The following is a 16,903-nucleotide window of genomic DNA, read 5'->3' on the forward strand; positions in this document are numbered from 1 at the left end:
AGAGACGAATGAGAGCGAGAGAGAGATGAGATCCATGTGAAGGAGGGGGTCTGCATCCTGCGCTGTGTACATATATACATTTATATATGTATATATGTGTATATATGTGTGCATCGATGTATAGCGTTGTAGCTTTAAGGGGAGAGTGGTAGCGTGCATGGCTGCTGCAATGCCGAACAAGGAGGCTGCCGGTGCCCCCGACAGGACGAGGTAGCATCCCCCGACGGGAGGGGGCGGGAGGGGGACAGGCGGGGGAGGGAGACGGGCGGGGGGGGGGGGTTGCCAGCCTGCGGACGGCAGGGCGAGGAGGGGGATGAAGGTCCGGGGCTGCTGGGAGCCGGGGACGGTCCGGGGCTCCATGGGCTGCTCGGCCTGCCTGAGCAAACTGAAGCAGGGTCAGTACAGTCCAGCTCTCTACCGGGGGAGGGGGGGGGATTCCCCGCATCCCACCGCCGCCCCCCCCCCCCACTCTCCCTCTTCCTCCTCTTCCTCCATGTGTCCATGCTCCAGATAGCTGCTGTCTCTCTCTCTCTCTCTCTCTCTCTCTCTCTCTCTCTCTCTCTCTCTCTCTCTCTCTCTCTCTCTCTCTCTCTCTCTCTCTCTCTCTCTCTCTCTCTCTCTCTCTCTCTCTCTCTCTCTCTCTCTCTCTCTCTCTCTCTTCATCCCCATCTCGTCCCTTTCATCTGCCGCTGCTCCGCCGTCCGCTACGCTAACAGAAGCGCTCTGTTCCATGTGTCTGTCTGCCGCTCTCGTCTCTCTTCTCTCTGCTCCCCGCATGCTACCACCCCCTCCTCTCCTTTGGTCACTGTGTCCATTTCCCCGCTCTCTTGTGTGCCGATTGCGCCACCTTTCCTTTGCATATGAATGAGGTCTGAAGTGCCGACCGCCTGTGAGTTCAGACGTGTTCCTGTATGACTGTAGCAGCACAAGATCACCTCGCTGTGATGAGCTGGTCTACTACGTCAACCGTTTGTGCTGTAGTAATCGAATGAAGCGGCCACAATATACTATTGGTTTGGTTTTCAAATGAATGGACGGAAATGCATTATCAATTTATGAATAAAGCCAGACCCCGCACAGCATGAGGTGAGATAGTGAGAGTAAGAATCTTCCATTGGTTAATGAACAAGGTTCCCAGTCTCCAGACATTGATAAAGGATTGTGCTTTTCTTGTGATTGATTTTCTGTGTTTCTTTCTTTGTTCCAGCAGTAGTGCTTTCATTTACAGGAAATAGACCATACTCATTTCCTTGGATTGTGTGTGTTAGTGTGTGTGACTCAGAGTGCCCCAATACCCAAGTAACACATTCAAGTATTCCCAGACTGAGGATAGTCATGTCTGTATCCTTCCTCCTAACGTCTCAGGGCTAAAGATTCTGTGTTTTTTGTTTGATCTAGTTATTAAATGCATAAGCTGTAGCTTGCTTCTATAAGCTTTGGTTAGGTCCGGGTTGGGTTTTGGTTCTCCAGGTTGTGGTTTGGTTCTTTACGATGTGGTTTGGTTCTCCAGGCTGTGGTTATGTTCAATAATATGTGATTTGGTTCTCCAGGCTGTGGTTTGGTTCTCCAGGCTGTGGTTATGTTCAATAATATGTGATTTGGTTCTCCAGGCTGTGGTTTGGTTCTCTAGGTTGTGGTTTGGTTATATAGCCTGTGGTTTGGTTCTATAAGTGGTTTGGTTATAGAAGCTGTGATTAGGTTCTTTAGGCTGTGGTTTGGTTCTTTAGGCTGTAATTTGGTTCTCTAGGCTGTGGTTTGGTTCTTTAGGCTGTGGTTTGGTTCTATAGGCTGTGCTTTAAGTCTATCAGCTGTGATTCTGTGCTTTAGACATAGGTATGGACTGCGATTTGGTGCTGGGGCTAAACGAGATAGTTAATTCAGCTCTTGATTATTTTAGTCAAACATGCCTTCTCTGCCATTGGTGCATCTCAGGGGAGCCATTTGGCAATTACTGGTAAGGATGACTCCTCTATTCCCCAGGCTGGGGAGCAAAACTCTTCATCTTGTGTCTTCTTTCTGCTTATTATTCTCTGTTCCTTTTGGCTGATCAGCCGTCTCCTCCTCTGTTAGCCTCAACAACAGAAGATACCTGAGGATTCTGTCTGTAAGAGAACATTGTTCTAAAACAATGTGTCTCTGGCTCTATTTACATCTATGTACCATGTCTCATCCATTGGAAAATAACTCACTTCACTAGGTTTAAAATCAGGGTTCCTAACGTCTGCTTGGGGCTTCAGTGTGTTTTCTCTCTGGGTTGATCATTTAATTATTAAAGTGAGTCCTCAAGAATATGCATCAACAAAATTATCACAATTGGCTTTGTGTTTGTAATCATTTTAATTATTTGGTTCATAATAAAATGGGAAACTGGCTGCTAAATAATCTGTGTTGGTTTGGGAGGTGGGAGGAGTCATACTCTCGGGATTAATTCATGATTTGTGTTTCTTTTTCTCCGTTATCTGATAATTATGTTAATATAGATCAGGTTGTTTTGTAATATTTTATTAATGGATATATAAATGGCTTTGTGCATTGGAATAAGCAATTAATCTAGGACAGATTCAGCCCTTCCTCTCCCATGCTGATAATATTAATGTTCCCCAAAATGACTCCCATCGAATGGCTTAAGAAATGTGTTTTCAATTTAGTTTTTGTCCATAAAGTGCTGACACTCAATAGTACAGAATGCGGAATCAATATACCTAATATTCATTGTACCAACACTCATACTTAAGGGTTATGTACACATTTAAATAGAAGTGGTTCACCCCTCTGCTCAGCAAACTGGTCTGTAAATCAGTTGCATATGAATTACAGATCAACCTAACTCTTGATTTATGGTTTTAGGGAAGGGGTTGTACACATGTAAGGCTACTTTTAAAGGATTTGATGACCAAGCTAGGGAACAAACCATGCAATACTCTAATAATATACGCCATTACATATCCTACATTTTGTTGACTCTCAAAAGCTAGAGAAGAGCCAAGCTAGAAAGTTTGGAAAGTATGAAAAAGAGTATTGCTATTACATTGGCGGTCAGCACGTACTCACCTCTAAGCAATCACTGAAGGCTACGGAGATGGGCCCCTGTATTGAGGAGCTTCCCATCAGAGGGGCTCTTCAAGCTCGTAGCAAATCTGGGATTTCTAAAGCCTGGGCGTCTGGCTACTCAGGATTACTTAAACATCTCTCCCTTCTTTCCCAAGATCAGATTTTATACAGTGGGAGCTTTTTCACAAGGTCGTGGTCTGTGAGGACCCAGTGCCAACGTTGGTCTGTCAGGGCTAGAGCAGGCCGATTAATCGATTTTTAATCGTAATTCGAATTTATGTAGTAGGACGATTTCTAAAAAAGAAAATCCATTATAAAAAAAAGATTCTTTGCCTAAAGTCTGTGGCAACTGAAAGCAGCAGCAGAACACATTCATTCCATCATCTTAAACTGAGGCACGCAGCAGAGTGGGAGATGTGTTATTTATTTTGCTTTTATTAATCATTGCGATTGCTCAAATAGAATCCAAACTTGCAAAATATTTACATTGATCATTTATAGAAAAATAAATCTATTAAAATCGATAATCTGGTTTGGTTGAAAGAAATCTGAGATTTTATATTTAGACAAAATCGCCCAGCTCTATTCAGGGCCGAGGTTTTTCTGTCAGACCCCGGGACCCAGGGTGGACTGTCAGGTCCAGGGAGGTCTATCAGGTCTTTGAGGGGCCCAGGGAGCTCTGTCAGGGACCAGGGAGGTCTGTCATGGCCAAGAAAAGCCCTCTCTCCGCTGCTCTGGCAGCACATCCCTAGGGGCCGCTGTGGAGCCGGATGGCGGTATAGGATTCTATAGCAGTCACAGCCCTGCTGCTCGCCCAATTATAACGCCTCCTCACGCTGTCTCTCTCCTCTCTGCTACTGTCAATCGCTTGCACTTTCTCTCTGCCTTGAGACACACACACACACACACACACACACACACACACACACACACACACACACACACACACACACACACACACACACACACACACACACACACACACACACACACACACACACAATGAGGAAATGAGGAAAGCTTGGTGCCAAGTTTGAGGACGGGATACGCGTATGGAAATCTTGATGGGCTGGTTGGTCGACTCTCGGGGACCAGGGAGAGCCCCTGCCCTGTTGATAATCAGAGGGTCGCTGGTTCCATCCCTTGGCTCCTCCTGTCAGAATGTGTCCAGTGTCTTTTATCAGCCCACTAACAGCTGACTCGGTGTGGTTTACACTCTCTCCAGCAGAGCTGGCTGGAGCCAGAGTGGGAATGAAAGCATGCATTTGTTCAGGATTTTTTGTGCAACTCGAACCTTTTTCTAACCCTCTTCACAGTCATTTCATCACTACAGTAAGCCCGCGTGGTCGAGGTGGAGAAGGAGCATAACGTGGAAGAGCAGATAGTGATGGGGATGGTGTTCGCTGCCAGCTGTGGGGGGTGGGGGGGGGGGGTTGCCCTTGAAGAAGGAATGAAGTTGCAGCGGGCTCTGTAACAATGGGTGTATGAATGAACATGGATACAAAAAAATATATATAATAGAAGAAACCAATGATCCTGTGAAGGAAAGAGTTCCTCTTAGTACGCCCTGGTTCATGTCACGGGGCATCTCTAAGTGGCCCTCCGACATGCTCTACTCCCCTGCTATACACCTGATCAATGACACCACACCGTCCTGAATCATTAAGGCTTATGAATGATCTGCAGCGACTCCCATAAGTGCTGTCCACCATGAACAGAGCAGGTGATCCATGGGCGGCCCGGAGCCGCCGAGGACCGTCCCATCATCGGCTGAGAGAAGGAGATGAAGTATTGGTCCTGCAGCGTTTATTCTTCACCATGTGTTGAATACACATCTGTAGGTAGGATACCTTTAGCAATACTGTCAAATCCTTTTGAACAAATTGACACTGGATTTTGACACCCACGTTTTCAACGGAGCTGCATTCAATAGATCAGAGTTCAGCCTTTTTCATGGCATCGTGCTTTAACACACTCTAAATGATATCTCTCTTTCTCTCTCTCTCTATCTCCTGTGCCACAGACAGTGTGTCTCTCTCTCTTTTCTCTCCCTTTCTCTCTTTTGCTCTTTCGCTCTTTCTCTCAGTCTCTGCTGAACTAGCCCTAGCTTTAGATGTGATCAGTACACAGTTGGTCACGGGGAACATGGAGGCCATCTCTGGTTCAGTTTGTCGTGTCCCCTGTGAACGCCTTGGGGGGGGTCAGTTTTTTTTTGTTCTCTCCATCAGCATTCAGCCTGTTGTCTTCTGCTCTGCTACATTCACTCTCTACGCAGCGCTACTGCCTTGAACCCATTTTGTTCATCTTTCTCTTCTATTTCGAAATGGTCTCCTTTATTTTCTATTATTCTTCCTTCAACTGTTTTGTATTGTATTGGTTACCCTGGAGACTCTTGTGATTGGTCTGCTGCTATTGTGGTATTTGATTGGTTGGTGCTAACCTCAGGTGATGGAGACTCTGGACAAAATAGATAATGGTGAGCCCTGGCCTCTTGTACCTTCTCCTCTCCCTCTTCCATCCCTGCTTCCCCTCCTCTTCCCTCCTCACATTTCCTCCTCTTCCTCCTCCTCCTTCTCCTTCTCTTTCTCCTTCATCTCCCCCTCCTTCTCCTCTTGCTCCTCCTCCTCCTCTCCCAGATGTCTGACGGCTGTACTGTTCAGATTTATGACGGATTTATGTCTTTCTGGTGCTTAGCTATTTCTGGGTCATCCATGTAATAAGTTTATTCTGGACCTTTTCACATGTGGAATGTTGTGACAGCAATATTCGGTACACACACACACACACACACACACACACACACACACACACACACACACACACACACACACACACACACACACACACACACACACACACACACACACACACACACACACACACACACACACACACACACACACACACACTGCTGTCTGGTAGCTTTTCTCTGAAAAACTCTTTTGAATTTAGAGAGTAGACTTAAAAGACTGGCAGACCAGATGTCTTATTATTCCATGTATTCTTATTATTTACTACAGCCAGCAGATGAGCCCTTCTGTGGGACTTCTCAGATCAACCTCCATAGTGGGACATGAGGTTGACTATTTCCATCTTAGCAGACAAGATGGAAATAGTTTTTCTCCACGTTGAACCTTCACTGGAAGAGTAAACAAATGGATCTTCTGATGGGGGGCTGTTAGGGTCCGCTCTGGGTACAAGGGCCCCTGTGATGCTAGTGGTACGACTGTATGACTGAGCCCAGGGGCTAACTCACACCAGGGGAGATGTCACATGGGCAGTCGTCCTTTATGGTGGATCACTGCAACCCTAGACATGCATCCATAAACACATAAACACGTGCACCCTCTTCAATGGACTGGTTCTTCCAGTGAGTGTTAGATTGTTTAGTGATAGAGCGTGTTTAATCCAGTTTGGCTGATAAACAACAGATCAGCATTTAGATAGATAGGGAAGAAGTGGGAAAGATCCGTTTGATCCACTGAGTCTGAGGAAAGATGGTGTTCAGGGTGTTCAGTAGGACCTTCTGGTAAAGAACTTTATGCACTGAAGACTTTTACTCAACATCCAAACCAGCTGCTTCAGCTAGCTAGATCGATCGATCGATCGATCGATCGATAGATAGATAGATAGATAGATAGATAGATAGATAGATAGATAGATAGATAGATAGATAGATAGATAGATAGACATGCTCGGCTCAGAGATTTAGAATAGCACCAATGTGAAGTAGACCTGTGTTCTGTCTGTATATATTTTATAACCTACACTATATTCTGTCGGTCGAATCGGGTGTAGCAGTGGCTTATGCCACAAGGCACCTCTGACGCCCGGACACATCGGGAAGATGTGGAAACCGGTTGACTGCAGTTTGTAAAAGGCCACATGCAGAGCACGTGAATAAGAGGAGCTGGGTTGGGGGAGACCTTGCAAAGCTGGTAGGCACATGTTAGTCTCACTCTGGAACGTTTATCCTTCACATGCCAGTCGCACTCTGGAACTTTTAGACCCTCACATGCTAGTTTCATTCTGGGACATTAAACCCTCACATGCTAGTTTCACTCCTGATCGTTTAACCCTCACATGCTAGTCTCACTCCTGAACGTTTAACCCTCACATGCTAGTCTCACTCTGGAACGTTTAAACCTCACACGAAGGCCCCGGTTGCATCATTCTTCTTTCCGCTGACTGAAGGTTTTAAGGAGCTGGATCCTGTGTTTCAGCGTATTTGTGTTTGTGTGTAATTCTGTTCCTTTGTCTCCCTGCGTATTTGTGCGTCCCTTCATAAAATGTAGAAGCGAGACTAGAGGGGACTGACTCCGAGTAACCTCTCCACTCGTCACATGACCAAACAGCTGCAGGGCAGGAAGCCAATGGCCATGAGGCGCCGTCCCCGTGCCTGCAAACACATTCATGCATTCATCAATTCTGCTTCCTTCCTTCCATAGCCTTCCCTTATGCTACCTGATGCAGTGCTTGTAATAATTCAATTATTGAGACATTGACAGTGGTATCGGATCTGAGTCGATCAGTGCTATAGAGAATGTTATTTTAAACACAGATCTGATACCAAAGGCTATGTTTAAATCTATCCTTGGATTCTCAGCTTCTTTACAGAAATAAGTCCTTAAGATAGCAGCCTGTAAGAGATATATTTTTTATTTAATGCTTAGAGTCTTGTGCTCCTAGTTTTTGTGAAGTCTTCAATATTTTAGGTTAGTTAGTAGTGTTCAGTAAAACCAATTGATCATAACGACACTGTATCGATCGATACAGATTATTTATTTTTTTATTCCAATAGTGTATGACTCGACGATACACCGGCCTCTTGCTCCAGTCAACCAACCTACGATAGATAGCCAGTCAGGAGTACTTCCATCAATGCTCTTTTTGAAAGAATTACGCTACAATAAAATAGCATGTACTTCTCTTATATAATGTTGGCTGTCCATCTGTATCAATAGAATGCTATTCTGGCTGCAGCTCTACGTCAGTAATGAGTTATTAACGATATGAATAAGCAGGGTTTAAAGTGACATAAGATTGGTATTGGAATCAAGAAACAGTCTTATATTGAGGAATAATCAACCATTAATAATCAACTGGATTGTTGCCCCGTGTGTTGGACACACATTGAGAATACGTTGTAGGAGGGAGAGTGGCATATGCATGTCAGCATATTATTCACTGGCATGTGGATTGTATTTCTAAATGATTACATTGTCCATCTCTTTGGTATCACCGAAATATTGAGTCGATAGTGATGTGTGGCCCTCACCACATCCAGCAGCAGCATATCTGACCTCTGACCTCTGCCCTCTTCCAGATGATTCCGGTGATGATGAGCCCACATCGCAGTCGGACCGCAGTGAGATCCAGGGCACGCTGAAGACGCTGGTCAGCAAGCTGGATGACCTCAGCACCTGCAACGACCTGATCGCCAAGCACGGCGCAGCGCTACAGCGATCGCTCAGCGAGCTCGAGGGACTCCGGGTGCCCGTGGACGGCGGGGAGAAGATCAAGGCCGTCAACGAGCGCGCCACCCTCTTCCGCATCACCTCCAATGCTATGATCAACGTGAGTCCGCTCAGATCTAGAGCCTCCTCCACCCTCTTCCGCATCACCTCCAATGCTATGATCAACGTGAGTCCGCTCAGATCTAGAGCCTCCTCCACCCTCTTCCGCATCACCTCCAATGCTATGATCAACGTGAGTCCGCTCAGATCTAGAGCCTCCTCCACCCTCTTCCGCATCACCTCCAATGCTATGATCAACGTGAGTCCGCTCAGATCTAGAGCCTCCTCCACCCTCTTCCGCATCACCTCCAATGCTATGATCAACGTGAGTCCGCTCAGATCTAGAGCCTCCTCCACCCTCTTCCGCAGCACCTCCAATGCTATGATCAACGTGAGTCCGCTCAGATCTAGAGCCTCCTCCACCCTCTTCCGCATCACCTCCAATGCTATGATCAACGTGAGTCCGCTCAGATCTAGAGCCTCCTCCACCCTCTTCCGCATCACCTCCAATGCTATGATCAACGTGAGTCCGCTCAGATCTAGAGCCTCCTCCACCCTCTTCCGCAGCACCTCCAATGCTATGATCAACGTGAGTCCGCTCAGATCTAGAGCCTCCTCCACCCTCTTCCGCATCACCTCCAATGCTATGATCAACGTGAGTCCGCTCAGATCTAGAGCCTCCTCCACCCTCTTCCGCAGCACCTCCAATGCTATGATCAACGTGAGTCCGCTCAGATCTAGAGCCTCCTCCACCCTCTTCCGCAGCACCTCCAATGCTATGATCAACGTGAGTCCGCTCAGATCTAGAGCCTCCTCCACCCTCTTCCGCAGCACCTCCAATGCTATGATCAACGTGAGTCCTCTCAGACCTCCAGAGGAGTCTCAGCCTTCTGGCTGATGAGGGAAACCTTACCAAAAGGACAGAACCAGAGTTTTAGATAAGGTAACTGTAATCTGCACTCTCAGATTGGCTCAAAGGGTCACCCAGTTCCTTTGTCGTATCAATTCAGATGAGCTTCAATGATACTAGGGTTACATTTTGTTGTTCAAGTATATTGGATCAGCGGTTTGTTAGCCATGGGCCACGGGGAAGAGTGAAGGTGCTGGAACAGTTACACTAGATCTAAAAGTGGGGCTGAGGACAGGAATAGTGTCATCCCTTCCCCCCTCCCCGAGAGCCTCCTAGGCAGGTCAGGAATGTGAGGCATCCCGACGCCGTTGCCCCTCTTTGCTGAGCCTGAGACAGACGGAGCTTCGAGGAGCTGCAGACAGGCTGACATACACCACACACCTACAAGGTTAGCCTGTCTGCATGGTTCCTATGTGGGGGTAATGCATGTTTGTTTTGTTAACGCTTTAATCAGGTTGAAACGCCCCCTTAATGGACAGGAGAGTTGGTTTAGAAGAGGGATTTGTTTTAGCCAAGTCTTGTTGCTAGCTTTGGTTAGAAATAAGCTTATTACAAATACTTACGCATATGTTTCCATATTTGCTAATTGAAAAATGAGTGTCTACGGCCAGTCTGTCAAGTCTGCTTGCCTGTCCAGGCCAGCGAGCCTGGACAGGCAAGCAGGGCACAGTGAACATGTAAGGACAATATCATGAGGTCTGGCTAACATAGACGGCTGATGAGATAACCCTGACACGGTATCTATAACACTCATTCTAGACGATACTTGGTCAAAATTTGTCATTCATACAGTGGTTCTAACCGATAACGTTTAGGTACATGCAACTTATTTTACGTTATATGAACTGCTTAAAGGTGCACTCATTTGTTGGTTTGACCACTAGATGGCAGATAGTAAATGGACAGTAGTTTCGTAACTCAAGCCGTGGCCCTTCGCGCCAGTGTCCTTCTGCATTGTCCTTAATCACAGTTCTTCAACGTGTGATAGAAATGTTTGCTACTCACAATGAAAAGTCCAAACAACGATAGTTAAATATAGTGGTTCTCGTAAGAGGTAATCACACAGCCTTTAAGAGTAAAAAGTAAATAATTTGGGCACTGTAGTCTACTTGAGTATCCAAAGTATAATGGGGGATGGAGAGGTGATGGACAGGGTCAACAGGGGGTGAATGGAGATTGAGGGGAGATGGATAAACCTTCTCTTACCTTGTGTTGGTCTGTCCGTGCTTGAGTTTGGCTTTGCGTTGCATGTAAAAAAAAAATTTTTTTACACTTGGGCACATCCCACATCACAAATACTTAATGCATTCTTGCATTCACTTGACCCCGACAGCTGTTACGACAGACATTTACGTAATGACTTATGCACGGGAGGAGTTGGGTAACCGGACTCAGACACCATGTATTCATTCACCGGAAGTAACAAGCAGGCTGGTTTTTTAGAAGCATCAGCAAAAGGAAAAGTGGAAGAATCAGGCTTTCTGGGGGGAGTTTCACATCAGGTTTGTGTGTGAGGAAGTGAGAAGCTACGTGCAGACTTCCTACAGACTTCCAGAGACATGTATGCTCTTTTGTGAATCACTTCTTGTGTTGACGCTGAAGGTAAGAGACAATGCTTTGAGCTTTGAAAACATTGCAAGATATTCATCAGATCATATCATTAATTAGATGTTTTGGCTGCAGTGCAGTTTGCCAGTTGGTCCAGTGTTACCAAACCCTTGAGTTAAGGCAGAATGGATTTAGGTAAATTTTCCACTTGGATTCAGATTTACAGCACCGGAGGAACCAACCATGTAACATTATTTATTGTTGTTGTGTTGATTGTTCTTGTTCTATATGGTTTAAGACGACACAATGTGATAATTGGGGATTAGAAACACTTAAAATGATGGTTGACTTTCTGTATCTACTCCACATTATGATCACTGTCTCACTGTGGAGGATGTGCTCCTGTTCCACACTGTGAAGATGCAGTCGATATTCTCTGCCTCAGGAAACAGTTATTTGTGGGTCGGCTTAGCTCAGGAGGTAGAGCAGTTGTCTTGTAACCGAAAGGTTGCTAGTTCGTTCCCTGCCCCCCCCCCCCCCCCCAGGGGGGTCTAGTTTGTTGATGTATTTGCAAGACACTTAACCCTAACTGCTCCTGATGAGCTGGCTGTCGCCTTGCATTTGTAAAGGTAACAAGATTCAAATGGCTTTCCAAAACTGTGTTATCCTGGCAAATTGCAGAGGTCAATTGACAGATCCAAAATGTTCACCACAGCTACGAGCTAAGAGTTGAAGTGATTTGGTTAAAGCAAATAAAGCGTGTATTGCTATTCCTGGTTGAACTTAAGGTTTCAACTCTTTGGAATAAAACCGTCTTCTTTTTCTTTAGGACACACAGGATTGTTGGAGCAGGAATAGCATGTGTTGCCTTTCAATTAAATGGCCAATTAAAAGCAGCTCAGCAGGAAGCATACATTACAGATGTGACTCTGAGTAGTGCCTGAGCAGGCAGCATTCAGTGTACAGGAGCAGAGCACCCAGCAGAGTACACTCAACATGCAATACAAGTATTATGCTTTATCTTAACTTTATCTTAAAATCTTAGCTTTGGTGTTGTGTAAACTTTACTGAAAGATACACATTTAAAGTTATACCTAGACAAAGTAATGTTTCCTTATTTGTACTACTTGATTGACTTCAAATAATTAAATTGTCAGTACTGTTTGATGAAAGACCCTAGATAAATAGTAATCAATTAACCATTATTAATTATTGCAAAAAATAGCATCAAATAAAGTCCATTAGGCTTTTATTGACATTAATTTACAGAATTACAAAGGTGCATACTTATGTAAGACTAAAACGTAGATTTGAATTCTGCCAGCCCCAATTTGTGTACCGTTGGTCTGATGCGAGCAGAACACGTTTACGATGAACCAACGAGGGTCAGACGGCCTCCGGGTCCTCTTCCTAGTCTCTCCATGTTTGTTGCTGTTCTTTTTCATGCAGTAGACTCAGTACTTCACCACAGTTCACTCAGTGCCAGGGTGCTTTGAGAGAGCAATGCTGGATGTTCTAAAGCAATGGTTTGTTGAAACACAACACAACATGCAGCTTGTATTGTTGGATGTGCTCAGCCTGGTGTTCTGCCCCCCCCCCCCCGTGGGTCCAGCCCCCCCCCTGAGCTACTGGCGGTCATTGACCTTGGAGCTGAGTCGACCAGCAGGCGTCTGAAGCAGGGCTCTTACATGCTGACACAGCGGGTTGGGGCTGAAATAACCCCCATTGTTTCTGCGTAACTGCCAAGGCAGCGATATAGGCAGCGGTATACGACCGTAATCAGGCCATCCTGACGAGGAGCAGTCTCTCTCTAGCCCACCATGGTTTTGCAGTGATTGTACAGTATGCTGATCACCTCAGGACCGGATCACGAGCTGTGCACAGGCTCAGCATGGGGGCCCTATTAAAGACCGGGGACCGCACGCCAACATAGTGATGGAAATAATTTCGGTGATGAACCCTGATTACAATAAATGGATGATGATATAATCTCATGGTTTTTATTTTTCTTTACCTTTTCTTTTCAATCCCCATCCGCTGGAGTGGAGGAAATTTCCTCATTTGGGGACTTACTTCTGGGTACAATGTTCTCAACTCATATCGGGATTGAGATGATTGGCAGGTTGAGCTGATCGAGCCAGTAGTCCTGCATACGCGTGTGTGTGTGTTTAAATAACGCAGTAACCAGCAGGGCTTCGTGTGTGTCCAGGCATGCCGAGACTTCCTGGACCTCGCAGAGACTCACAGCCGGCGATGGCAGCGGGCGCTGCAGTATGAGCGGGAGCAGCGCAGCCACCTGGAGCAGACCATAGAGCAGCTGGCCAAGCAGCACAACAGCCTGGAGAGGGCCTGGAGGGAGGCCCCTGCCCACACCGCCAAGGCAGCCAGCGCCCCCACGCCCAGCACGGGTAAGAGCCCACTCCCAGCATGGGTAAGAGCCCACTCCCAGCACGGGTAAGACCCCACTCCCACCAGGGGTAAGACCCCACTCCCACCACGGGTAAGACCCCACTCCCACCAGGGGTAAGACCCCACTCCTACCAGGGGTAAGACCCCACTCCCACCACGGGTAAGACCCCACTCCCATCACGGGTAAGACCCCACTCCCGCCACGGGTAAGACCCCACTCCCACCACGGGTAAGACCCCACTCCCACCACGGGTAAGACCCCACTCCCACCACGGGTAAGACCCCACTCCCACCACGGGTAAGACCCCACTCCCACCAGGGGTAAGACCCCACTCCCACCACAGGTAAGACCCCACTCCCACCACGGGTAAGACCCCACTCCCACCATGGGTAAGACCCCACTCCCACCAGGGGTAAGACCCCACTCCCACCACGGGTAAGACCCCACTCCCACCAGGGGTAAGACCCCACTCCCACCAGGGGTAAGGGCCCCGCCCACACCGCCACCATGGGTAAGAGCCCCGCCCCCAACCCCCACCACGGGTAAGACCCAACCCCCACCACGGGTAGGATCCAACCCCCACCACGGGTAAGACCCCCGCCCCCAACCCCATCACGGGCAAGAGCCCCAGGCGTGAGGGGACTGACGTCATGTGATGTACCGGGGGGGGTGGGAGGGGGGTGTCGCCGGAGGGGTCAGCAGGTCGTTTCCTGTCGATACGATGGCATTATACGAGAATAGTGTCCGAGGTGCAGCCTATAGATGAACCGGTGATAAAATATGTTTTCTATTTCCATGATTTATTTACAGAGAGGGTATCAGTGACATAAGGTCCTATTAACAGGAAGCCAGTGTTGGCAAGGTAACTTGAGCCCGGTGACGGTTCTGATCAGAGATCAGATCCATAGGTGCCCTCATGTTTAATCTGATAGAACGGACAGGAAATGGCTCATGTAGATTCAGTTTCTAACTGATTACATTAGTCAGTAATATAATTGAGTCTCAACATGACGATATATTTGCTCAACATGATCTAACATGAACAACATACAACACTATCATCTCTTTAGGGACAGTTTGGCTCAATGCTGGTTGTTGTTGTCATTGTCCCAATCACATATGGACCAGTCAGCATAGAGCTCCTCCTCTTTAATGGGACGTTGGCCTGTTTAAAGGTGGTTTAAAGGTGGTTTAAAGTCAGTTTCCTCCAACGGGATTGGAATCAGGTGCTCGCATCATGTGCTAGCATCATGGTTGTGTCTCAGCGCTGTGCAGAGCAGCGTTATCTGACACTGATGGTGGGCACGGGATCTCCAAGCAGGACTTTTTGTTAGTGGCTCTAACTTATGCAACAGGAACATTGCCTAATAAGGTAAGCGGATTACCATGGGCATTTGATTATCCACATAATCAAATGCCCGTGGTGCACTTGCACATTAGTTTCCTGGTGTGGCCCCCTGCAGAGCGGAGCGGGAGGGGTCCGAAGGAGGAGGCCAGTGACGAAGATGAGGATACAGAGTTCTTCGATGCCATGGAGGATTCGCCTGCCTTCATCACAGTGAGGGCCAGCGAGGCGCCACAGCACAGGTCAGCTGACCAACACACCTGACCAGCACACCTGATGACACACCTGATGACACACCTGACCAACACACCTTCACCACATCATCAGACGCTCACATTCAAATGGCAGCCGCATTGGGATTGTGTCTGATCTGGTGAACCCCTGGCCAGTCGCTGTTAAGCCCTTTGGCATCGGCATAGGACGGACAATGCAATATGATACACCTTCCTATAGGAATGGATCTAAAACTTTCTAAACCACTTTCACAGACCCCGGAATAATGTTTGTACACTCATTGGTTCCTGTGTGTTTGTGTGTGTGTGTGTGTGTGTGTGTGTGTGTGTGTGTGTGTGTGTGTGTGTGTGTGTGTGTGTGTGTGTGTGTGTGTGTGTGTGTGTGTGTGTGTGTGTGTGTGTGTGTGTGTGTGTGTGTGTGGTGCAGGCGTTCTCAGAGCAGCCTGAGTGCAGCGAGTGGAAGCCAGCCTAACGACTGGAGCCAGGAAGACCATGTAAGTGTCCTGTTACCATGGAAACTTCTGGCATCTGTTTCCCATTCTTCCACACATCAACATCTCTGTTCATGCAGGTCTATGGGGAAATCACATAAATTATTACTGTAATGAAGAATGTATTATAAGGAGAATTTGGATGTTATCATGTAGGTTAGAACTGAAAAAGATTTGATATCCACCATGTTGGCAGGCTTGCTCAAGCCCTTATGCTGAAGCTCGCTGCCAAAGATAATATCACAGCTGATCTCTACTATTTATAAACACTTGATACAGGCAGGTCTGTCTGTGTGTCCTCCTCAAGCTGCCAGCCATGTGCTGGAAAGACCAAAGCTGCTCGCCTTCACTCCTAATTAGCAGTCGGAAATCTGCCCACCTTGTGTCTCTCTGTCTCTCTGTCTATTGTTTTCTGTCTGTCCGTTTTTCTGTCTGTCTGTCTGTCTGTCTGTCTGTCTGTCTGTCTGTCTGTCTGTCTGTCTGTCTGTCTGTCTGTCTGTCTGTCTGTCTGTCTGTCTGTCTGTCTGTCTCTCTCTCTCTCTGTCTATTGTCTGTCTGTCTGTCTGTCTGTCTGTCTGTCTGTCTGTCTGTCTGTCTGTCTGTCTGTCTGTCTGTCTGTCAATTGTTTTCTGTCTATCCATCTCACTTTCTCTGTCTGTCTGTCTCTCTCTCTCTCTGTCTGTCTGTCTGTCTGTCTGTCTGTCTGTCTGTCTGTCTGTAAGTCTGTCTGTCTGTCTGTCTGTCTGTCTGTCTGTCTGTCTGTCTGTCTGTCTGTCTGTCTGTCTGTCTGTCTGTCTGTCTGTCTGTCTGTCTGTCTGTCTGTCTGTCTATGCTTTCCGTTTCTATTTCTATATTAATCAGATTGTCTGTCTGTTGTGTCAAACTTCTTGGTCTGTTTATCCCTAACTTGTCTCTCCTGTCTCTCTCTCTCTCTCTCTCCCCTCTCCCCCCTGTCCCCCCTCTCTCCCTTATCTCCCCTCTCTCCCTTGTCCCCCCTGCCCCCCCCAGGGGGGTCCAGGCCCCAGTGAGGCGTCAGGGCGGGACCAGGGGGCGCTGCGGACCAGACGCTCCCACATCACCCAGAAGCCCAACTACTCCCTGAACCTCTGGAGCATCATGAAGAACTGCATCGGCAAGGAGCTCTCCAAGATCCCCATGCCTGTAAGTCTGTCCCCCTGACCCCTCTGGAGCTCTCCAAGATCCCCATGCCTGTAAGTCTGTCCCCCCTGACCCCTCTGGAGCTCTCCAAGATCCCCATGCCTGTAAGTCTGTCCCCCTGACCCCTCTGGAGCTCTCCAAGATCCCCACGCCTGTAAGTCTGTCCCCCTGACCCCTCTGGAGCTCTCCAAGATCCCCACGCCTGTAAGTCTGTCCCCCTGACCCCTCTGGAGCTCTCCAA

The 16,903-nt window shown here is 47.5% G+C and overlaps 1 protein-coding gene across 6 annotated transcripts in view; it reads left to right on the top strand.

Annotated features, from left to right (window-relative positions):
• LOC132459915 (oxysterol-binding protein 2-like) overlaps positions 1-16,903 on the top strand; it is a 41,773-nt gene that overhangs the window by 17,658 nt on the left and 7,212 nt on the right. For 3 of the 6 annotated variants that reach the window (XM_060054789.1, XM_060054790.1, XM_060054793.1), the window contains 5 exons: positions 8,378-8,628; positions 13,235-13,433; positions 14,899-15,022; positions 15,441-15,507; positions 16,513-16,665. In XM_060054789.1, the coding sequence (XP_059910772.1) occupies positions 8,378-8,628; positions 13,235-13,433; positions 14,899-15,022; positions 15,441-15,507; positions 16,513-16,665 (794 nt within the window). Of the gene's footprint in view, positions 1-297; positions 396-8,377; positions 8,629-9,190; positions 9,223-9,262; positions 9,421-13,234; positions 13,434-14,898; positions 15,023-15,440; positions 15,508-16,512; positions 16,666-16,903 lie in introns of those variants that run through there. The other 3 variants (XM_060054791.1, XM_060054794.1, XM_060054792.1) reach the window with 3 other exon arrangements.

Source organism: Gadus macrocephalus, chromosome 6, assembly GCF_031168955.1.
Source record: "Gadus macrocephalus chromosome 6, ASM3116895v1".
Classification (NCBI taxonomy): domain Eukaryota; kingdom Metazoa; phylum Chordata; class Actinopteri; order Gadiformes; family Gadidae; genus Gadus; species Gadus macrocephalus.